The sequence below is a fragment of the Ornithodoros turicata genome, chromosome 7 (genome assembly GCF_037126465.1).
Source record: "Ornithodoros turicata isolate Travis chromosome 7, ASM3712646v1, whole genome shotgun sequence".
Classification (NCBI taxonomy): Eukaryota; Metazoa; Arthropoda; class Arachnida; order Ixodida; family Argasidae; genus Ornithodoros; species Ornithodoros turicata.
Window position 1 is genome coordinate 55,333,992 of NC_088207.1, and position 23,613 is coordinate 55,357,604.

At 44.5% G+C, this 23,613-nt stretch overlaps 1 protein-coding gene across 2 annotated transcripts in view; it reads right to left on the reverse strand.

Annotated features, from left to right (window-relative positions):
• The window catches only part of LOC135401613 (ATP-binding cassette sub-family A member 2-like), a 43,798-nt gene that overhangs the window by 12,526 nt on the left and 7,659 nt on the right, over nt 1–23,613 (reverse strand). For both annotated transcript variants that reach the window (XM_064634117.1, XM_064634116.1), the window contains exons 3-19: nt 23,249–23,491; nt 21,439–21,527; nt 20,967–21,119; nt 19,857–20,094; nt 17,288–17,476; nt 16,278–16,459; nt 15,544–15,681; nt 14,709–14,832; nt 13,537–13,691; nt 10,740–10,895; nt 9,734–9,948; nt 9,035–9,280; nt 7,965–8,056; nt 5,270–5,871; nt 3,127–3,394; nt 1,652–1,777; nt 380–625 (exon numbers count right to left, since the gene is read on the reverse strand). In XM_064634117.1, coding sequence (XP_064490187.1) covers nt 380–625; nt 1,652–1,777; nt 3,127–3,394; nt 5,270–5,871; nt 7,965–8,056; nt 9,035–9,280; nt 9,734–9,948; nt 10,740–10,895; nt 13,537–13,691; nt 14,709–14,832; nt 15,544–15,681; nt 16,278–16,459; nt 17,288–17,476; nt 19,857–20,094; nt 20,967–21,119; nt 21,439–21,527; nt 23,249–23,491 — 3,462 coding nt within the window. The remainder of the gene's footprint in view (nt 1–379; nt 626–1,651; nt 1,778–3,126; nt 3,395–5,269; nt 5,872–7,964; nt 8,057–9,034; nt 9,281–9,733; nt 9,949–10,739; nt 10,896–13,536; nt 13,692–14,708; nt 14,833–15,543; nt 15,682–16,277; nt 16,460–17,287; nt 17,477–19,856; nt 20,095–20,966; nt 21,120–21,438; nt 21,528–23,248; nt 23,492–23,613) is intronic.

Here is a 23,613-nt window from a genome sequence, read left to right on the forward strand (position 1 = left end):
AGTTTTCGGGAAATATTTTTTTCTACATTCGGGGGGGGTTAAAAACGGGTAATTGTGCACTAAATTCGTGCAAATTCGGGTGAAAAAAACTCCCGATATGCTAAATTCGGGGAGAAATCTGTCTGAGTTACTCAAACTAACTGTAGTGGTTTGGTACAAACGGCGATGTAACTGCATCTGCTGCCAAACAAGTAAGTTAATGCATTCCTACAGACATCCCAGTGAGGGGAATTTGCCGGGTAAAAAATCGGGTTTCACCCTAAAGGGTGAACTTTCAATTCGGGGTGCAAACTCGGGGAAGAATCGGGTAAAACCCTAAAACTTCAGGCTCTAATTTTATACTGTTCTTGAACAATGCTTTGAACAAATTCAAGCTTACGGTTGCAACAAGCCTTGAAGCCCAAGTCCTTTGTGGGACCATCGCAAACGGCGGCCTTGTTGGGAATGCGGCTACACACCCAGGGGTCCATTCCAATCAGGTTCAAGTTGGCGAACCCCCAAGTTAGAGCAAAGTTTGGTATGAGCCTGAAAAACCAGAGGGCGTTGTCGAGGGATGCCTTGTTCAGGGGGACCTGCATGTTGACCATGAAGTAGAGGATTGTCATCACCAAGGACGGGATCACACCTGCAAGTTGGAAAAAGTATTTCGTGGTCACTTTGAAAGCCTGGTTAGCAGAACACACAGTGGCAGTTATGATGTAGTCCACTCTATTCACATTATAACTAGGGCCTGACTTTTTCGGGTTTTATTTTTGGCCAAATTCGGGGGGTAAATATCGGGGGATATTTTTCATTTGAAAATTCGGGTGTATTCGGGTTAAATCCCGTTACGGCATATTCTGTCGTCAGGAATTCGGGTGTATTCGGGTGATTTTTTTTTTGTTTAATAAAAATTTGTCTTAACATGGAACTAATGTTTAGCAATGTTATCAAACTTTATTTTAATGCACGCTTATGTGTGTGCTACGCGACCCGGATGTTTTCGGGTAGATTCGGGTTAAACCCGGGTTTTACAGATTTCGTTCGGGGGGTAAATATCGGGCGGATACGGGTTTAACCCTAAAAAGTCAGGCCCTAATTATAACCAATGACAGTGTAGAAAGGGAGAGGAAAATCACATAGGACCACACTGAACCACAAAATGAAATAAAAGGTTACAAAGGTGCTTGTATGCACATGTGGCATTCATGCAAACATATGTCACTGTGCAACGGCTGAATTTTTAATTACGTAATCATGTGCAAGAACGATCAGTGTGCTCTCACACAAATGCCACGCACAAAATATAGTTCTGAAACAGTGCATACGAGCTACAAAGTTTAAATAACAGGAAGAGCAGAACAGTAACTAGCTGTAACTCGTGGCTAAGTTTCTTTAACTTCGTAACTGTAGCCGTAATTAGTTACATTTTGAAAATGTAGCTGTAAGTGTAAAGGTGTACTTTTTTCACGGGCAAGCTGCGACTGTAACTTAAACAGAAGTGCTAGAAGGTGCCGAGCATGTTGGTTTCCTTGAAATATGATGAATCTGATGAACTCAATAATGATTATGATGAACTCAAAGAGCTGTTCTGATAACCCTGCTGCTGGTGATTGTCTGTTCATCGTGTAACTTACCCATCACTGTAAAGAATGGAACAGATGTTGCTTACCGACTAGTACGTTCACTGTGGTGAGTAAAGCGTATGCTGAAGATGGCTTCTTCTTGATGAAGGAATAAAAGTAACTCAGGGGAATTGAAGCCCATCCATACGCAAGCAGCAGAACATACACTGGGCCTGCATTTGGAACATGCAAAAACGTTTCTTTAGTTGCTGTATTTCGCACACGTCGGGACAGCAGTCAGAGTCAGCGACACCCACGTGTACGATGAACAACATGTACTCGGTGTCACAGTTAAGTCTGATGGCTGCTGTACACATATCCGTCGCATGCAACAGTGGTCTCCCGGCGTTATAATAAAGAAATTTCCCCACTACACACTGTCTTGCATTAGTTCACAGGAACTGATGCATAGTATTTCATGTTCACCGGACCTGACCTGAAACCCGACATCTGCAGCCGTGGCAGCTTGTAGTGTGGATGCCAATTTAATACTGAAATACTGACACTGAAAGAGTTCCGGTGAAGGATGGATTTCTGTTTCAAATCCTTTTTTTTTTTTTTTCCCAGAACAGTCAAAGACCAGAATTTGCTTTTTTCAGCTCAGGCCTCCCACCTGCCCACCAGATCATTTGTTGATGTTTTAAAAAGCGATGTGTAGAGCGTGGATTTTCATACAAATGCAGTTTTTTTTTCTCGATATGGTTTCGTATCTGGATGATGAAAAAACACACTTTTAGTCGTAGTTTGAGACTGATTAGAATGGTTCTACAGTGCACGTTATGGCTAGTGATCCGCGTTTTTTGGCATTTGGCGAAAAACATCCACCGAATATTTTTCTAGAAATTTGGGATGTTCCAAAAAGCTCAGAATTATACTCTCGCAAATGGTGCAACATGCCCAAAATGCCAGAACCCGATTGCATTTTCTTTACCTCCGGGGCATCACATGTTTGTTTTTCCTTCACCTGGTTACCAGGTGGAGTGCGGTGAATACCGCTAGCCTCTACTTCAGAAAAAACCTTCCCCTGTAACACTTTTATCAGTCGTTCAGGGGGGTTCAGGGGGGTTCAGGGGGGTTCAGGTACAGATAGAACCCTCCAACAAAGGAAAGGACATTCTTCGCATTCTCAATGATTTCCTACTGATCTGCCCTCCTTGTATGGGTCATTACAGCATCAGACTAATGTTTGCACCAAAAACAAACTAATGCCATTAGTCTATTTTGGGGGCAAATGTTTCAAAATGCCAAAAAATATCCAAATTTGACAAAACACGTAAATGCAGAAAAACGCCCGCCGAATCTCCCCAGGAATAAAATGCCAAAAAAACGAGGAACCCTAGTTACGGCATATTTGGTATGAGTGCCTATTTTGCCATATTTCCGGGTGACTAGGTTCTAAAGCTTTTTTCTTGTTCTTTCTAAGGTTTTGCTGGCTTTGAGGAGGGTTTGGTTCGTCTTTCGCGATAATCCCAGTCAGAGTAGAAAAAAACGTATCCTAGAAAATATATCCTTTCCTTCTTACCTCCCACTTGGGCACTGGAGAGGAAGGCACCTTTGGGATTGATAATAAAAAGGGGCAACATGATGATACTGCAGCAGATGGCATGCAGCAGGAAGTCCCACATGAAAGAAACAGCCCAGAAGAGCCAGATGGGTACACCAGCCATCAGCTGAAGAAGTTTGGCTTTCGACACACGTTCTTCGGTCGGAAATAGGACAAAGGAGGAAGACAGGAAGGACAAGGCCGATGGGATGAATATGGCTGCCACGAGACGTATGACCAAACCATCCTGCAGAGAATCGCAGATGAAAAAAATGCTAACTTGCAACTCAAATTACAGCATGCAGCAAATAAGAGTGGGTGAATTTTTGCGTTTTGGGTATCAGTGAACACATCTTCGTGTCAATAAATGTATAAAAGTCAACCGTGCATTTGAGTTCGCTTAACTCAAAGTTTTTTTTTGCGGACCGAGCGACTTTGAATTAACGAGGTTATACTGTATTAGGACAAGGTAAGCTAGCTCGTATAAACATCCTCAAGCAGGGTAATATTTCCCTGAAGAGCAACAAGAAAGCTGAGAGTATAGCATGTTTTTGAAGACATTTTTTTAAATGGGCACAGTAGACACATTTTTTTAAAAAGGAAAACGGTAAGGACAGTGTGACACTCTCAGCCTCTACTAATCTGAGACATTTGTTGCTTCAGGGTGTCCACCAAATTGTAGCCTTCAAATTCCCACACTTTTCCAGGTTTTCACCGACTATATTTCAAGTGACTGCCCTGACCAAAACAAAAGGGAATTTGGTGTCTGCTCCTGCGTTTTGATACAGATTTACTCATAAAAACCGATCATTTATTGAGTTCAAACAAACAGAATATGAATACTGCATGTTTCTCCTTGGCATAAAAAAAAACAATTTTTTTCCCTGCGGCCCTCGCCCCTTTTTTTTTGTTACAGCTCACTTATTATTGAGACTGCCAAACCTTTCGGCCTCCGAGCTTGTCATACTGAGTAGCTGTTCTTCGGCGCAACGTTGCTGCGGTGTGGCTGTTCAATTGCATTCAACTGAACAGCGCTCATGATTCGCTACATACCGTCGTGGCGCTTGACCGCGATTTCCCCAATGTCAGCCACTTTTTGGCAACTTCCCTGGCAATCCCCAGTCTTTTCCAGTCGCATCAATATTCCCTGACAATTCCCGGTTCTCCAGGTTCTCTAGGTTGGTAGACACACGACCTTACTACAGGTTTTCCCAGCGATTTTAATCCAAGCGCCATCGAAATTAATCCACGTGCCACGCAGACTTTATGGGGCACGGATTAATTTAGCCGGAACTTGGATTAAAATCGCCGGGAAAACCCGTAGATTATAACGACCGTGTTATAATTGGACACCCCTATGAGGAGCCCGTCCGCACGATCCGCTCGGGGCGCTACTCGTCGGCCCGCGATATCTACATTATGATTGGACGATGGAAATTTGAATTTTGAACGGGCAGAAGGGGACGTACGATTACCGTAGCAGACGACAGCAACAACAACTCCTATGAAAACGCGTAGAATGACGACGATAATCAACTTTAGAAAGAAGCACATCCTGTGGGACATTCACCGCTTGTGCAAAAATACTAAGGTAACCTGAAGTACAAAGTATTGCAGAAATTGAGGAAGCAATAACCGGGCCGACGAGTAGCGCCACCCCTAGCTTTCAAATGCGGCGCTGGGAAGGGGTGCCTATGACATGGTTCGTTATAATGGTCGTGGGTAGACACCCTATAGTTAGAGCCTGAAGTTTTAGGGTTTGACCCGATTCTTCCCCGAATTGAAGGTTCACCCTTTGGGGTGAAACCCGATTTTTACCCGGCAAATTCCCCCTCACTGGGATGCCCGTAGGAATGCATCGACTTGCTCTTTTGCCAGCAAACGCAGCAAGATCACCGTGTGTACCAAACCACTACAGTTAGTTTGAGTAACTGAGCCCCAATTTCTCCCCGAATTTAGCACACCGGGAGTTTTTTCAACCCGAATTCGCACGAATTTAGTGCGCACCTTTTATTTACCCAATTTTTACCCCCCCCCCCCCCCCCCCGAATTTAGAAAAAATATTTCCCAAAAACTTCGGGCTCTACGCTGTAGTTCCTCATCTCTGCACAAGAGGGCTTACCGTAATGACAGCCAATCCGGTGAACATGTCTCCCGCGAACGGGTCGTTCATCACGGTCACGGACGCGGATGCGTTCCCAGTCACAAAGCGCAGAACCGCTTCGTGCGCCAGGTTGAGAGACATGGCTCCTACGTGATGAGGCTCTCCGTTGTACCACGCCACCACTCGGCTGCCGTTTGCAACACCACCGACGAGGTAATCCTTGCTGTACTCCGTCAGATCCCTCCGGGCAACGTCCAGGAGAAAGTCGTCCGGAGCTCCCTTCAGGCGTTTCACCTGCACCTTTTCATCCGCCATTGCGGGCCCATAAATCTTGGTGCCGAAGTCTGCCAGCTCGGTCGTGTTCAACCCGAGAAAGCCGACGGTGGTCCCGAAGACGTCGCCGACGTCGTAGGTGATGGAGTGGTCTTGGTCCTGAACGCTCTCGCGTCCAATCCAGCAGTAGAGGGTGACGATGAGCACTGGCACGAGCAGCATGAAGACGATGAGGTAGTAGTGTCGATAGGCGGAGTAGATCCGTTTGAGGAACATCGCCCGCGTCTGCTGGAGGAGGAGAGTCACGCCCGTGACGTGTTGGTGCGGTTCCCATGTGACAGGTTCGTCTGAAAAAAAAAAAAAATACGGTTATCTCCTGTACGCTCGGAGCAGACGACAAAAACTTCTAAAACCAGGATTCCATAACACGCTACAAGCGACAAGGAAGCTCTGTCGCGGGTGCAAAATCGCGTATCTACTTCCTATAGATATTTGTCGCTTGTTGCCAATGACCGTTGCAAAAATCCGCTAGATTTGGTGGTACAGTCGCCGTCCGAGTTTTCGGACTCGGCGAGGTTCGCGCAAGAGTCCGAATAATGGAGCTGTCCGAAAAAACAAATTTCGCTTCAAAATAAACTTTACTAAGCCCTAGTAGGATGGAAAAATTTGTCGATGCTTTCCTAACGCGCTTCCAGCTCTGCCTGATAACATCAGCTTCTATTTCCCGAAGCGACATTTCGTCACTGTAAGTACGCTGACAGAGGCACCGCCGTCAACAAGTCCGCAAGTCGGCTTCACCTAACGCATGCGTGCTTTAGGTGAAGCTCGCTTTACAGCGCTATCGCGCGACTCGCGGGCGGACAGCACGTGCTGGGCCGTTGGCCAAAAACGAAGACGCAAAAGCGCTACAACAGACCTCTTCTACTCAGAGGAATGGAAAATCAACAATCATCACTGCCTATTTTTTTGCCTCAATATTTTAGTTGGTTGATTTCTTTTGATACGAGTTTCAGATGATACCAATGTTTTCCGTCACCCCATGAGAGAAATTCGCGGGTTGGGCAAACAGAGTCCGAAATATCGAGCGACGGAGCTGCACGGCGTCCGAAATTTTGGACGTTCTTATACATCACCTCAGTGGGACCCGCGGCCGTTCCGCGAACGAGTCCGAATAATCGAGCATGTCCGAAAAATCGAGCATGTCCGAAAAATCGAGCATGTCCGAAAAATCGAGCATGTCTGAAAGATCGGTCGGCGACTGTATGTAACTGGAGCAAATGATAAAGGGATAGATGGGGGGTGGGGCAACAGCGTAGCATGGATGGAAATTAAATTTTATTGAAATGAAATTTCGAGATTGTAGGTGGGAAGCAGCCGCTTGAATCTATCATCGGCGTGTGATCAAGATCTCTTGCACACTGTGTGTTCACGAATAAAATACAGCGCCCCCACAGACACACACAACGTAACAGAATTACAGTAGCGTAAATTTATCTCGGTGTTTATTTCCCGGGGGTGGTTCAATCGAAGTTTTACGACATTTTCAGACTGGTATGCCACACAATTCATTGTAAAAGTAAGCACGTTTATTTCGCAAACATAGCTGCTGCCGCCTCGCAAACAGATTGAGTAGCTGCACACGCGACAGCATCTGTCGTCTGTTACGAGACCCTGCCTTTAGTGTTGCACGTAAAGCAGCGAAAAGATGAGAGTACAAGATGACGGAGTAGATAGGACAAAAACCCTAATTTCCTTCCAAACTCCCGATCCGACAGAATGCATGTGCCACCAACAGCATACCAGTAACAGTCTAATCATGACCTAGATAACGCACACCTATCTGGCTCCATCCAGAAACAGACTTATCTCTCCCTGTACCAGTAACTTCAGGTTGCTAATGAACAACTGCTTTCAGTTTGCAAAATGGTCACAAATTGTTGCATTGACCTGCTACCAGAGCAATCTCAACAAGAAGCACTTTTCCACAGTAACAAGCAATGACACTTAACGAAGAACTTAAATGTACTCGATTTTGCTACATTATAAATAAAAGGTTTGCATTTCCATGTCCACTAGATTATTTTATCTGTATTCACGTTCAATTGCAAATTATTCATATTCCTTTCCGTAGTTTTCAAAATTTGTTTCGTATTCGGTTTCAACTTAAAAGTCGCTATTTGCACAGTCCTACCGTTCATGCTTTGTTTTTCTTTTTCGGAACACTGACACGACACCAAAAATGAGGTGCGTTGTACCAACAGGAAACTTTCTGCAAAACTGTGGGAGCAGGTTTTTGGAAACAGTAATAAGTCGAGCGTTGTCCCATCTTCTCCCGTGCTCCCGTCTTTTCGCTAGTGTATGAGCGACCAACTCCAAACTAGCCCAGCAGGCACCCATACTAAAATCTGATCTCAAGTCTGAACCAGCAGCATGAACCTACCTGAAGAACTGCTGCCAAAACCATTGGGCAGCTCAATAGATCCGTATTCTGTAGTCAAGGTTGTTGTATCCGTGTCAGATAGCTCACCCACCCTGCAAGAGAAGTAATTTGGCTTTTCCAAAAAGTTCATTCAGTAGAATCTCGATGATACGATCACGGATGATACGAATTTCGGGATGATACGAATTCTTTTCCGGTCCCGGCCGGAATGCCTATTCTTCCCATGTATTAGAGTTCCGATGATACGAACGCGTTATCTTGCCTTTACGGACGATACGAATGAGCCGAGGATGCGACAGGGTTCGTTCCCCCGTGACGAGAGGGAGCGCGCGAGTCATGCTGCCGCGTCTTTCGAAAAGGGAGGGCGATCCTCACCATGAACTCCCTTGCATCATGCAGAGCAATGCAAGCAATGACTTTCCTTTTGGTGGTGGTGGAGATAGGATCAAAGGGATTGAACGGCCCGGAACTTTATCACCTTATCTCTGTTTTGACCTTTTTACTCCCCTCGCAACAATAAGCCGCGAAGCTGCGTGACATCGCTCTGGCAGAAAACAGCGACCAGAACCCCAGAACACGTGGAGGGAACATATCAGGACAACTTGTGGCAACATTACGCGTCACCACTCCGCAAGTCGGCTTCACCTAACTCCTGCTTGCTTTAGGAGAAGCTCGCTTTAGAACACTGTCGCGCGACTCGCGGGTGAAAAGCCGTGCTACGTCTCTTGAATCGTCTCGCGTATTTGGGCAGCATTGGCCAAAAACTGAGACACAAAAGCGTTACAACCGACCTCTTTCATTGACAGTAACGGAAAATGAACAGTCACTGTCTATTTTCTTGCCTCAATTTTTATTTTGGTTTAATTCGTTTGATACGATTTTCGGATTATACAAATTTTTTCCGCGACCCCGTGAGATTCGTATCATTCGAGATTCTGCTGTATAAAAGAGAGTGGCACATTAGAGTTTTGTGCAGAGTTAGAGCCGAGCAGGAAGGCCACTTTCGATTTTTAGTGACATTATAACTTGTGCCTCAGTTCCGAATGTTTCCAAGGCTTTTTTTTTGTTACCTGATGAAAACGTCTTCCATGGTCGTGACAGATACACCCATGCTGGTGATGCCATGTTTTGTCTTGTGATCCTCCAACTCTTTGAAGAGAAGCACCATTTTTGCAGCAGGGGGGAATCCGAGGTTGAAGATGACTTCGCTGCCAACATCTGACACCAGCTCACTAGAGGGCACCATGCGCTCAACGGTCTCAGTCAGGGCAGTAACGTCGCAGTCTCCGCTCCGGGCAATTCGCATCCTGTATCCCGTACCTTTGCACACACAACCACACATCAAGTTACCAAATACAGGGTAAGAGATCTTGGGCTATCCAACGTTGCACTACGAACGTTCCCAGGGATAGGGATTCTACCCGAAAAACATCCGGGTCGCGTGGCACACTCGTAAGCGCGCATTAAAATAAAGTTTGATAACATTGCTAAACATTAGTTCCATGTTAAGACAAATTTTTATTAAACAAAAAAAAAATCACCCGAACACACCCAAATTCCTGATGACAGAATGTGCCGTAACGGGATTTTACCCGAATACACCCGAATTCTCAAACGAAAAATATCACCCGATATTTACCCCCCCCCCCCCCCCCCCCCCGAATTTGGCCAAAAATAAAACCCGAAAAAGTCAGGCCCCATACATAAGCCGCGGCTAATACGCGTGAAATTACGGTACTCTCCACGACAGGGACAATATCGGTAGGTAGGTACCAAATTTCTTTTTGAGGAAGAGCGCCGACCCGCAGCAGCGCAGACGTCCGTGTGCCAAAAAGGCGATGCGATCCCCGAGTGCATCCGCCTCCTCCATGTAATGAGTGGTGAGTAAGATGGTGCAGTCCATCCTCAGCCGCTGAAGCAACGTCCACACGGCTCGTCTCGCCTGAGGGTCCATACCAGCCGTCGGCTCATCCAGAATCAGCGTCTGAGAGAATGGTACCATATTCGTTTTGTTACACAGGACGTTTTTTTTCTCTATCCTTTATAAAGATTTTTTTATAAAAAAAAGTAGGAGTGTGCGAATATTCGAGTTCTCAAATTCGAATCGAATATCAATCACTCGAAGTATTCGATCCGCGAATCGAATATCTAATATTCGGTTTTCCGAATACTCGACTATTCGACGAATATGAACGACACCATCCCGAAAGTTGGCTTCGCCTGATGCTTCGCTGCACGAGGTGAAGCCCACTTTACGAAATTGCTAGTGCTGCTGGACCGACACAGCACAGGCGGACCGTTGTTGTTTGGCGTGAGATAACGTTAGCCCAAGTTCATTGTGTATACTTTGCCTGAGGAAGGGATGACGTCCCCCCCCTTAGCAGTGCCCCCCTTAGAGGAATTTTGACATCTCTTAAGTTCAAAAATTACTTAAGGACAGGCTTGATTATGAAGAAAAACTGGAAGCTATGCATGAACAGTGACCCCTGAGCAACAAAAGTGTTGGCAACAAAATTCAATTATAAATAATTTGCTGCAAATTAAATTGTCATCTTTTGTAAGGAATCATGTGACAACATTTGTTCAGCTTCAAGTTGGGCCCAGCCTGTCATTTTAAGTCACTTGTGCCACGTCACTAAGTTTCTGTCATCCACAGCTGGATTTTGACCAACAGGAGAACATGTTGCCAACTTATCCACCAAAACCAGAGAGCCAGCAATTTCTTCTCACCCTTTCGTTCTGATCAGGGTGGGGAACCTGACAAAAGGAACGTACCTTGGAACCACCAATGATGGCATTGCCCAGAGAGAGCTTCCTTTTCATTCCACCAGAGAGATTTCGTGCCTGTGTGTGCCTTTTGTCTCCAAGATTCAGATCCGTCAGTACTTGATCCACTTCTTCGCGCCACGAGAGGCCACGGCCCTTCTTTAACTGCACGATATTAATAAACAAAGTGAACATTATGCATGAACTTGTGTTTTGTGGTTTTATGTCTTTTTGAAAATTTGGGGGTAAAAATCGGGTTTTACCTCAGGAGCTGTAAAAACAGGGTAAAGTCAGGTGATTTTCGTGGAAAAGCAGATATTCAGGTGAAAAAAAAAAAATACTACTACTCGTATGGTAGCAGTAATGTAAAGGGCATCGCTCTACTTTGTAATACTGTAAAAGTGTTTTTTTTTGTTTTTTTTCACGAGCACCAAAAATTCGAGAATTTTAGTACCCACGAAGTAGATACACTGACGTCACCGAGAAACACGAGCTCGCGTTTTTCGCGAGCTTAAGTTCCCAGATCAACAATGGCCGCCACCAAAACGCGAAAATATGTTCCACATGAAATCAACGACTTTTACAATATGCGTTCACTTCTTCGTAACATTAGTATGACCGTGGTGGCTATTAATGCAACAGCTCTATAGGGCCCACCAACGTCGACAGCCATTGTAGGTCCGTCCGTAACAGTTGTGGAGGGAGAAGAGGAGAGAGAAGTTAAAATCAGGATTGTAAGATTGGCAGTTACCGCACTGAAAGATTTTTGGCAGAATGCCCAAAGAAAGACGCGAGCCCTTTTTGTTTCACGTTCTATGACCAAGTTGCTTCTGCTACAAATGCAGGGAGTATCCCATCCAGAGACGTGTGTACGAGACCAATACGAGAATGTACGGCAACAAATACGGGAACGTACGGCACCAATACGGGAATGTACGGCAACAAATACGGGAATGTACGGCAACAAATACGGGAATGTATGGCACCAATACGGGAATTACTGCACCAATACGGGAATGTACGGCACCACTTCACAGTGTACTTGGCCAAGTTCCCCTTCCAAAAACAGCTTATATATTAAATAAATGACAGAAGTGAAAGAGCGCAAACAAGCTGGTGCATAATGAGAGCTGGAACTGGAGACATTTATAAACTGTTACTATACTATAAAACTGTGACTATAAAACTGTTAAGTAGGCCAGTAAAATGCATCATGAGAAGTAATTCACACCACAGAGTCATAATTATAGCAGAAATCGAATTTAAAGTACGCCGCAAAAAGTGACCACGCGCAACGGTGGTGGAGAGCAGTACCAGCCTGTGATCCGCCTGGGACCTTGCGTTTAACGCTACAAGAGACACGCTCGCTGATTGGTTCAGAGAAATGTCGTCTGCTACTTCTCTGTCGTCTGCTACTTGGCTGTTCGGGGTTCTGAAAAAGCACTGCTCCTGGCTCGGTCATTATTCGGCCGCTCCTTCTATCCCCAATTCTCCGGGAGAACTTGCAAAACTGGTTTACGACGGCAAAAGGATAGGGTGCAGATCCCCACTGACCGGCGAACCAGAAAGAGTTCCCCCTGTAACGTCATCACTGACGTGGCATCATCCCTTCTCCTCCTCGTTAAACTCGGAGTGGTGAGGTAAGGGTGAACGCACGGAGCCACGTTTATGCGAGTTTTTTTCCTCAGAAACAAATTGCACACATCAAAACCTTTCGCACTACTCGGTAAAATGACACACACACTTTCATCAGACGTTTGTCAAGTGACATTTCTCCCGATTTCCAGAGGGGCAATTCCGTCTTACTCTGAACATCAGTCTTCTGCTCTTGCCATGCATTACATGAAATTGCGCAGAAATTAATTGAATACAATTAATTAATTAATTGATTTTAATTCAACAGTTAGTTTTACCTTGCCACACACATCACTGTTTTGGCACATCAAAGCCTTAGTAGCTCATGCGCCATACATCGTCATCATCAGAAACTGCTCCACTAATTTGCGTCGGATTTTCGACGTTATTATCGGCGACGAACGAGGAGTAAGACGGCACTACATAGTTTTGGAATTGTCCGGGATGGATGCGACGATCCCTTTAAAGAACTAAGCCATTTCTACAGACGCAGTTCTATTTCGTGCAGCATCTCAGTATGGTCGAGGGCAAGCAAGAGCAGCTCGTGAGACGTGCCTGCATAAATAGGCTCCCACGTTTTCGAGATTTTTTATTTTTATTTTTTTTCGAGGATAGTGGGTAAAAACTGGGCATTTTTCACGCGCAGGCACGCAAGACTTTTTTAAACAAAAAGCCTTTTCCCTTCTTATGAATACAGATCATGGTTCAAGCAATGAAACGTCTGTTGGCTCCAGAAAGAATGACTCGCTTAAATGCTTTGGAGTAAAAAAACAAGTTCACGCAAGTAAATATACTTAGAGCCTGAAGTTTTAGGGTTTTACCCGACTCTTCCTCGAATTTGCACCCCGAATTGGAGGTTGCTTCTTTAGGTTGAAACCCCGATTTTTACCCGGCAACAAGCCCTCACTGGGATGTCTGTAGGAAAGCACTAACTTACTTATTTGGCAGCAAATGCTGTTACATCACCGTTTGCACCGAACTACTAAAGTTAGTTTGAGTAACTGAGCCAGATTTCTCCCCAAATTTAGCATACTGGAAGTTTTTCCCCTCAAATTTGGCGCACATGTTTATTTACCCGATTTTTACCCCCCGAATTTAGACAAAAAAATATTTCCCGAAAACTTCAGGCTCTAAATATACCGTATATTTTGTCTTCCGCGACGTTACCCACACTTAGGAAGAAGTAGAGGTGCTCTTGCACTGTCATCTCATCAAAGAGGACGTTGTGCTGTGGACAAAGGCCAAGGTCTTCACGGGCCCTCTTAGTGGACCTGAGGATGTTGTGACCGTTGATGCTGATGTGGCCCCTTGTGGGTGGAAAGAGACCTGGAATTGGTTGTAAAGAGCATCTCACACATGTGGTCACCCAGTGTCGCAGAATGGGTTGATCCATTCAATTCCTTTTAATTCCTCGGAATGAAGACGTCAGTCTCACTCCCATTCCACCCAAGAAAAGGACATTACTATTCCCACTACGGGGCTAGCATGATGACTATAACATGACTATAAGTTAGATAAGGCCCCATCGGCGTGCTGTAACAACCCTCTAACTCCTCTCTCTAAACGCCTCAACTCTCTGGGATTCTGGAGTGGAACGCAAATGCTGACGCCTGCTTTGGTGTCCATAGCTGTCAAGTACCTCTGTGTGACAGTAAACTCTGTACATGCAGAGAGGTCACCTAGCAAGAACTGTTTGATAGTAAGTGACAAATGTCACTCCCTCTCGGAAGAAAGCACAATGTACCTTATTATTAGACGCTGAAGTTTTCGGGTTTTATTTTTTTCCAAATTCGGGGGGTAAAATTCAGGTCAATCACTTGGTGTCAAAAATTCATGCAAATTCTGGCGGAAAAATTACCATCAGACTGAATTTGAGGATAAATCGGGCTCTATCGTTGAACAAACGTTCATTGTACAGCCTATCCAGAGTATCAGACGTTGAGATCAACCGTGTATTTTGTGAAAAATTGTGTGTCATTGCCGTGAGGTGCCTAGCTTAGGTGCAGTTTTGCGGGTAGAAATCGGGTTTAACCCTAAACCGGTGAACCTCGATTCGGGGTGCAAATTCGGGAAAAAATCGGGTTTAACCCTAAAACTTCAGGGTCTACTTATTATGCCAAGTCACAAAAGTTGCAACCGTGTTTTTCCACACTAAGAGCTAACAGAGAGTATTTTCTGTCTGAACTAGGACAATTTGCCTTTTACCGCGGAAAAATGCAGAGTTCAAAGTTCCCTGATGCGGAATTCAGGATTTGCCGCAGCAGGAAAAGAAGGGCCTTATTCGTGGCTCTATCCAGTGTGAACACATGGCTCTCTGGATCTGAGGACATTGCACACACTCACCAGTAATCATGTTCATGGTGGTCGTCTTTCCTGCACCGTTGTGTCCCAGAAGAGCTGTAATCTGGCCCTGATACATCTTCAGCGACAGATCATCCACAGCTTTCTTTTCAGCACCGTGAAACTCCTGAGGACATCCGAAAGCTTATGGTAACGTAACAAGGAATGCGAAACGGGGTCACTGCAATGCTGTATTATCGTACCGTACCGCAACAAGCGAGGAAATTTTTAATTTATCGTGCAATCTATCAGCAGCTGTATCCACGTGCGCTCCAGCTGAGATGGTCCTGCCACAAATCACCTAATTGGTTCTAGCCTCTCTGTCACGAGGCGATGTGTGAGGAATTCCAGAAGGTACACTAAATCGAGGCCTGCACGTGCTACATTGTCAGCGATGCTCATTTATTGCGTACAAGCGTGCAAGTCTATCATACAATCCATTGCAACCAAAAACGGAAAACTTCTCGAGAGGATGATTAGGAAACAAGCGAGGTGGTGATACTGAAGCATATTGAACCCCCCCCCCCCCCCCCCGAGACTAGGGACACAAACGAAGACGTACAATGCTCAGGGTCGCAAACCAATTGGTACCTTATGTGTTGTGTGTCCTTTTTTGTGTGTGTCCCTAGTCTCAGGGTTTCCAATATGCTTCCGAAAGGGCTTGCACTGTACAAGGTATGCGCAAGAAATTGAACAACTGTTATAAGAGAGCCAGCAAATCATCACCAAGAAATAACAGACAAAAAAAATCGTGCTCTGAAGGAGATACATGTGATATATAATACACAACTGGAAGTAGATTTACGTGCAAGCTAAATGAGATGTGGGAAAAACACACCTTCGTGACCTTGAAGAGTTGAATGCTGACATGTGCATCAGCCGGCGCGGGCTCAATGGAATCAACGTCATCCTTGTCATCACGTAGAGACTCTAGCACTTCGTTGTAGTCTTCTATGGGAGGCCTCCAGTAAGATATCTGCAAGAACACGCGCTTTCAAGAGTGATATGCTACCGTCGCACATTACCGTAACCGTAGCCGCAGCTAATAGAACCCTGCACGGGCCCGACCCGACCTGGCCTGCGGGCGGGGCCGGGCTTGTTATTGGCTGTATGCTCTGCCGGCACCCAAAATACACTGGCACTGCGGGCCGGGCCGGGGTGGTTTTTTCGTTTCATAGGGTGGTTTTCCCTGGTGACCGTCAGTTCTGCTTCGGCAGTGTGCAGAGCAACTCTTGTTCGGTTAGGATTAGCGCACACGATTGCTGCTGTTAACGATGGCACATCAGATGAAGAAAAACAAAGCGATTGACCTAGACATAAAATATCTGATGTTCAAAATATTCTAATTGGGCTCTTCGGGAATATCGAGTTCAATTCAAAACACTGAAACAAACAATTCGAATACGATCTGGAGTGTCTGCGAGATACTCGTATTCGATTCAGTTTGGAAACTTTGCTATTCACGCAGCTCTACTTATATAATAAGCTCACACATATGATTACCGTTTCCATAACCTTTACAGTTCTGCAAGGAAATTGCAGCCCTGAAGTGGCTCAGATAGTGTTTCTTACCTGCAAAAAATATAAAGGGTGCTTAGGTATGCCGTACTGATACGGCCAGACGTTATCGAGGTACCAGATGAGAAAGGAATACAAGAAGGTGGATGCCAGCATCAGCAGCATCACCTGACCGAGCACGATGTTGTCCGCAGGCACTGCTGGGACATACAGGTTTGACCACGACGCACCAATACCTGAGTGTCATTAAATGAAAAACACACTTTAAGTTTATTTGTAGACTGCGAAGACAGTTAAAGCGAAACGTTTTCGGGGTTATGAAGACAGCTCGCAAAAAGTGTTCGAATATATATAAAGCATTATTTTTCGAAGGCTCAGTTTACGGTTTGAGTGCATCGTTTTACTTCAGGCTTCAGTTCAGCAAAGCTAAATTGTTGGTTTGTTGACGCTGGTGTAAAGCGAACATTATTTTGGCAGTGTAATATGTACAAAATGCAACTTGCTGCATTAGCTTTACCACTAGATTTGTTTCCAGGTGGGGTCCACTTGATGTGTGTTATGTTTCCATTTTGAAAACCTACGGCATGAGCTTGTGAAAGCAAGAATTCCACCCGAACCAATTGATGATCCACGAACAGATTTCAGATTTACTTGAGTTCAATTCCAGCGCACTTCAGGAGCTAAAAACGTAATTTCGATTCTGTTCCAGTTCAGCAACAGATACCAACAAAGAGGTGAACTGGTCTAGTTGGGAAAGTAATGGTAAAGTAATGGTAAAGTAAAGATGCGTGGTTCAAATCCTACCACTCTGCCTTTTTCAACAATTCTCAATGGGCAAATTCGTTCCCCACGTGAAATTGCTGTGCTATACTTTGTCGAGCAAATCAAACAAATAATAGCGCTCTCTCAGATATGGTTCTGGTCTAAAAACCGTGTCAGGAACCGTGTCTTTTTCCTCCTGAACTTTTTCTCACTATGGGCGGGTTGTCCATGTCGCTCAAAACATTTTTTTCCTCGGAGTCACCTAGAAAACGTTTCGCCATTACCACTCATGAGGTTCATACCTTGCACTTCCAGAAAATTAATGAGGCGAAAACACCAATGAAGTCCCGTGTTTGGAAGCAGGGAAGTCAAGAGCTTGGCCTTTGCGCTGAGGGTGTAGTAGCGGTCGCTACCCTGTGGGTCCAGGAGAGTAGTGGGCACTGCGTAGCTCACCACCCATCCGATCACGGAGAACACGACACCAACAACAGCTGGAAACATGGGAATCGGGTCACTGAGGACTTCGGACACCGTCACACTAACGGAAGACTTTGGAAACTGTGTTGTAAATAGAGCCTGAAGTTTTAGGGTTTTACCCGATTCTTCCCCGAATTTGCACCCCAAATTGAAGGTTGCCTCTTTAGGGTGAAACCCGATTTTTACCAGGAAAATTGCCCTCTCTGGGATGTCTGTAGGAATGCACCAACTTACTTGTTTGGCAGAAAAATGCAGTTACATCACCGTTTGTACCAAACCGCTACAGTTAGTTTGAATAACTGAGCCCGATTTCTCCCCGATTTTAGCGTAATGGAAGTTTTTTTCACCCGAATTTGCACGAATTTAGTGCACATGTTTATTTACCCGATTTTTACCCCCCGAATTTAGAAAAAAATATTTCCCGAAAACTTCAGGCTCTAGTTGTAAATGCACAGTTACGCTCATTACAAACTGTCAAAGCAGAGACCTTGCAGCACGAACTAAATATTGATAACTCTGTCTACTGGTGTGTCATGTGCATTATGCCGAATAAACAGAATATTTACACCTGATTCAATCCGATTCGACCAGAATTGGGTTTAATGGGGTCTCATTTCCACACAATGACACCCAAGTTATTGAAGCAAAATATAACCCGATATTTACCTCCCGATGTTGCTGAAAAACATAACCCAAACTAGCCAGGCCTTAACAGTAATTAGACCCTGATGGTTTAGGGTTAAACCCCATTTTTCCCTGAATTTGCATCCAGAATTGAGGTTCACCTATCTAGGGTTAAACCCGATTTCTACCTGCAAAACTGCACCTAGGCACCTCAAGGCATCGACATTATAGTTTCTTACAAAATATGCGACTGTCCTTTACTTCTGGTACTCTGGATAAACGGTACAGTGAACGTTTGTTCTACAATAATGCCCGATTTCTCCCCGAACTCAGTCTGATGGTAATTTTTCTGCCCAAATTTGCACGAATTTTCGACATAAATTTATTGACCCGATTTCTACCCCGCGAATTTGGAAAAATATAAAACCCGAAAACTTCAGTGTCTAACAATAATCCATCAAGTTGGTCCAACGGGCTTTTGATTTAGGCTAATCACCATCAACAAGCGCATGTGACACCTCTTCTCCACTTCATGTACCTCCAAAAGGGGATATTTTTCTTTCCTTTGTCTCCCAACTTTTCCACTGCTGTGTGTGGTACGTGTTCCAATTATCCAAGACAAATATCTTCTGTGTTCAAATTAATGGACCTTGTCATTCACAAAAATGCACTTAAATCGACTTAAAGGGACTGTCGCATCCGCCCTGGTCGATTCTGAAACTATAGCTACGTTTTACTCTTCGTTCATCACAGATAATAACGCTGAAAATGTTATACCCGTGCCACACGTGCATTCTTCAATGATCATTGAAACCAATCTCCATTGAATACGTGCGTGGCGCCATCTAGGGTGTGACGTGTCAACCTTTCAGGGAGCATTGGATCCAATGCTTTTTGCAAAGTTGACACGTTACTCGCTTGTAGGCGCCACGCGCACGTTCAATGATCATTGAAAACTGCCCTATGGCAGGGGTATAACACAAATCAGTGTAGTAGTTTCTGCGCAATCTGATGCAATGCATGGCAAGAACAGACACCAGATGTTAAGAGAATGGCAGAATTTCCCTCTGGAAATCAGAGAAAACGTCACACGGGCAAGCCCAATCAGGGAGCGCCCCCTGGCGACAGGCGAGGAGAGCGTCTGCAAGTAGCAGAGATCGGTGATCGGCTTGTGGAACGTCATAACGTCAATTCTGGGTTAGTGCAGCACGGTTCGTACAGCCAGGAAGATAACACCATGAGGTGCATTCTTTTTTGAAGTAAAGTGCCGCACCAGTGCTCAAGTACACGCGAGGTGCATGACAAAAAGAACGCGAGAGGGTGGCAATCCTTGAGCTGGTGCAGGAGGTGCAGCTAGTGCAAGCGCAAAGATTGAATCTAATGTTTCATGTAACATGGTCGGGTCAGAACTCACACTGGAAAGTGAAACTTGCATAGTAACTGAGGGGTTTTCACTTAGTATATTGTGGTGTGAACGTGAAGCAGACAAGCTCAGAGACAACAGCCTGCGCTGCGTTCCCATTCGTGTGTCTGGCTTACGTCCTTATGATGTTATTGTCGCTGGGGCTTCCTCGGGAGCAGAGGCAATGAGAATCTTTAAAACTTGCGTATTTAATATGCTGCTTTCTGAAGAGAAATCTGGTCAAGGAGGCTGTGGAAAAGTGTCAAACAGTCTCATACACATGTGTCTGGATGGCTAAATTCGCAGATTCCAAAGTGGTAGAAGAATTGACAGAGTGAGCACAGCAAACTGAAGACTGGGATCCTTACGGCTGTTGAAGATGATGGTGAAGAGGAGGAGGAAGAGCAGAGAAGCTACGGAGTACAGCAGAAGAATGACAAGGAGCAAGGAGAAATCGGTGAAGTAGAGGACTGCAACGTTTGGTGCCACTTCCACCTTGAGCAGCACAACCAGAATGACAGAGACTGTGGCCATAATGACGAATCCATTGGAGAAGCTGCCCAGCCAATAGACCCAGTCGCTCAGGCCCATCATTCTCATCAGCTCCTGCAGACAAGGACATTGATCAGTAGAGATAGTGGATAAATAAACACGTGCTCTAAATTCGCGCAAATTCGGGTGGAAGTCATCATTAAAAGCAGGGATCGGAACCGGAACTGAACCCGAACCGAAAACCGGAAAAAAACTATTTTCTGACGAACCCGAACAATTTTTTTTTTTTTTGCTCGTCCTGGACCGAATCGGAACTGAACCGAAAAAAATTCATACGGTTACCAGTTCGTGAATCGGTTTGGAGGTGAGATAATTGTACTACTGACCGACCTTTTTTTTTTTTTTTACATGCCTCAAACGGTTATCTCACACCTTTCTCTTACGACCGGGTACAGGGTCAGTAAGCTCGCTTTCATGTAGAAAAATTACTGCCCATGAACCAGTTAAACCGGGACCGAAAAAAGCAGTAGTTCCAATCCCTGTAAATGTCCCGAACGCTGACAGATTTTTTTTTGTCTGTGTGTGTGTGTGGGGGGGGGGGGTTCTCCCTGAGCCGAATCCGAACCGATAGACCTGAACCGGTCCAAGCTGATAATTCGGTTCAGCGGAGCTAAACCCGAACCAAGCCAATCTGCCCGCACCCGAACCGGACTGAAAAAAAAAAATACCGGTTTCCGATCCCTGATTAAAAGTGCTATAAAGACGAACAAGACAAGAACGACTACACGACACGTAGCGCCACCTTCAACAACAGTGACTTCAAATACCTGGGTTTCCTTTAATATTCCTTCTTTGTAATTAATTAATTTCTTTTTAATTTAATTTCTTTAATAAAAATGTTAATGCTTCGTCGTCTTCCACAGCAAAAGTAGCCAAAGAGAAAATCCAAACAGGAAGACACTGCTTGCGAACCTCGTGATACTCACGCGAATCCTGCTAGATTTCTCTCTGATGAGACGGCTCACGAACACGAGACCGAAAACCAGGAAGCCGACCATGAAGGGGACGATCTGCATGATGACCATGCTGCTGCCGCTATTGGAGTTGTATTCCGGGTAAGGAAATCGGTTCATTGTCACCTGCAAATTACATTGTAGGAGAAGTGAGAACTCACCCTCTCGCTCACCCTTCGTTATGTATACTACCCGCTCAGCGGGTAAGTAACGTATGGACAATAAATGATGGATAATAAATAAAATAAAAATAAAATAATATAAATGTATATAATAAATACAATAAATAAATAAAATATACAAATATAAGTATAATATATAAATAAATATATATATAATAAATAATAATATAAAAATGGGTAATCAATCAATAAATAAATCTACACTAATTTTTGTCAGTATTTGTAAAATCCACTACGTATTTTTAACAGAAACTGCTACAAACCTCAGGTGGTTCTTTTATCAGCTTTCCCGACGTGTTCAGGAGCTCCAGATGAGTGCTAAAAATTCTGTTTTGAAGTCCCCAGAATAATCCTGTAACGGTACATTCAGAAGCCATCACAATATACGACATTTATTTTTCTTTGGCTGCCTACTAGAGCTTTGGGCAGCCAGTTATAGTCTTACAGGGGTCATAAAATAACACATAGCATGGCTTGAAACCATCAAGCGATCCATGAAGCACCAGCAAGGAAAATTTGCTGAAATGTATCTCGTCGCCGTGAAATTTAATTTATAAAGGCCCAATCAAAAACCACCCATCAGCAAAGTGGCGTGACATTAGAGGCCCAGCCACATCCCCTGGTGTGACAAAATCAAATCGGCGTGACATAGCGTCACCGTAGCAGCGTCTCATTTCCCAGTGAGAATTTGTCCACCGCAGACACAATGTGCCATACTCCTTGCAGACTTAACAGAGTGACGTCAACATGCATCATCCTTTTATGGGCTCTCTGAATGAGTTGAGGGGATTCTAGAGGGTGTGCTAGAGGGGGGGAGGGGCTTTCAAAACCTCTCTCTCTTGCACGAGTGCACGCACTACAAATAAGCTACGATCATTGTTGCCGGCAAAAGCTAAACATTATTCAAATCCAAACATTTTTTCAGTCATGGGTGGTAACTACGTTACAAGTAACGCGCAACAGCACTCGCAACTGCACTCGGGTTATCTTTCAGGTTTGTTTCGGGTTATCTCGTCAGGCAAAGAGTTACTTTTTTGCAGGGGTGGGCAGTAATACTCATATTTTTTATTATAATACTAATACATAATACTTCCTAGGAATCGGTATTATAATACTAATACGTAATACTTTGATTCTGAGGTTTTATAATACATAATACTAATACTACTGTGTATTACACGAGTAATACTAGTAATACATCGCTACGTAACTTGGGGAGAAAGAAAGGATAATAAAATCAGAAATCGATATAATTTGCGCACTACTTATCAAGACAGTCATTCTCCAATGACGTTTTGTCTCAGATGCTTACATGTTTAGCATGTACGCAAAGCGGTAGTCCTCTATGGGGCGTGGCTTTTCCGAATATGATAAGAGAGCGCTGATCAATTCGATCACAGTGAACAGCTTGCTCTCAGTATGGCAGAGTCTTGATTTCGTCCAGTCTGGATGATAAAATGTGGGCCATTGAAAAGTGTGTAACTGTCCCTAGTGCAACCCGTACAGGGGTGCCTGGACTGGACGCACTCTTTCCTTTACGGAATCTGAAATGGAAGGAATGCGAGGAAGCCTCCACTAACCTCTAGCCCGAGGTCACTCCTTTGGGATAATTTGGGGCACAGGAATAATAGGGGCCGTGTTGGTGTCCAAATGTTTGTGGGACACGAAAAATTACTGATAAAGTGCACCGGTGACACGTAGGAGGTCGTACCTACGACCTCTGGGAAGGTATTACACCCTCAAAAGTATTATAATACATCTAATAGTTCGATTTTGTGTATTATAATACAGATACAAATACATTTAAAAAATGAGTATTATAATACATAATACAAATACTCAGAAGTATTACAGTAATAGTATTATAATACAAAGTATTACTATTACTGCCCACCCCTGCTTTTTTGTTAGTAACTTATCCATGACTGCATCTTTTATATCTACATGAGACAGTTAGAACGTATTTCTACTGTCAAAACACCCAAGAGGACTTTCGGAATTCATGCAAGCAATAACTCGACAATACTTGCTCTAAAAATCTTTGCGTATGTGAGTAACGTTTACGAGATGTACCTTCGTAGGCTTTATCTTCAGGACGTGGCCCATTTGATTCTCCAATACTGTAGCGTTGGTTCGTATCGAAGTGGACGAAAGTGTTGTTGAAGCGAACGGTATAGCGGAGGTCATGGGGTACGGAACCACCGGCGGATGCTGCAGGGAACACCACGGCCAGCTGCAGGCCTTTGCTGCCGGGCTGGAGGGCATCGCGTGCTATGAAGTCATACATGGCATCTTGGGTCGGAAATCCTTTGGCTCCTGAGAGGATGGGAAGAAACGTTTTTTTTTCCAAAGCAGTAACCGGTGAAAGTTTAAAGTTGGAGCCAACATCTTTACACTACTGCTGCACTGTCATGTAATCGTATTGAAACTGGGATCGG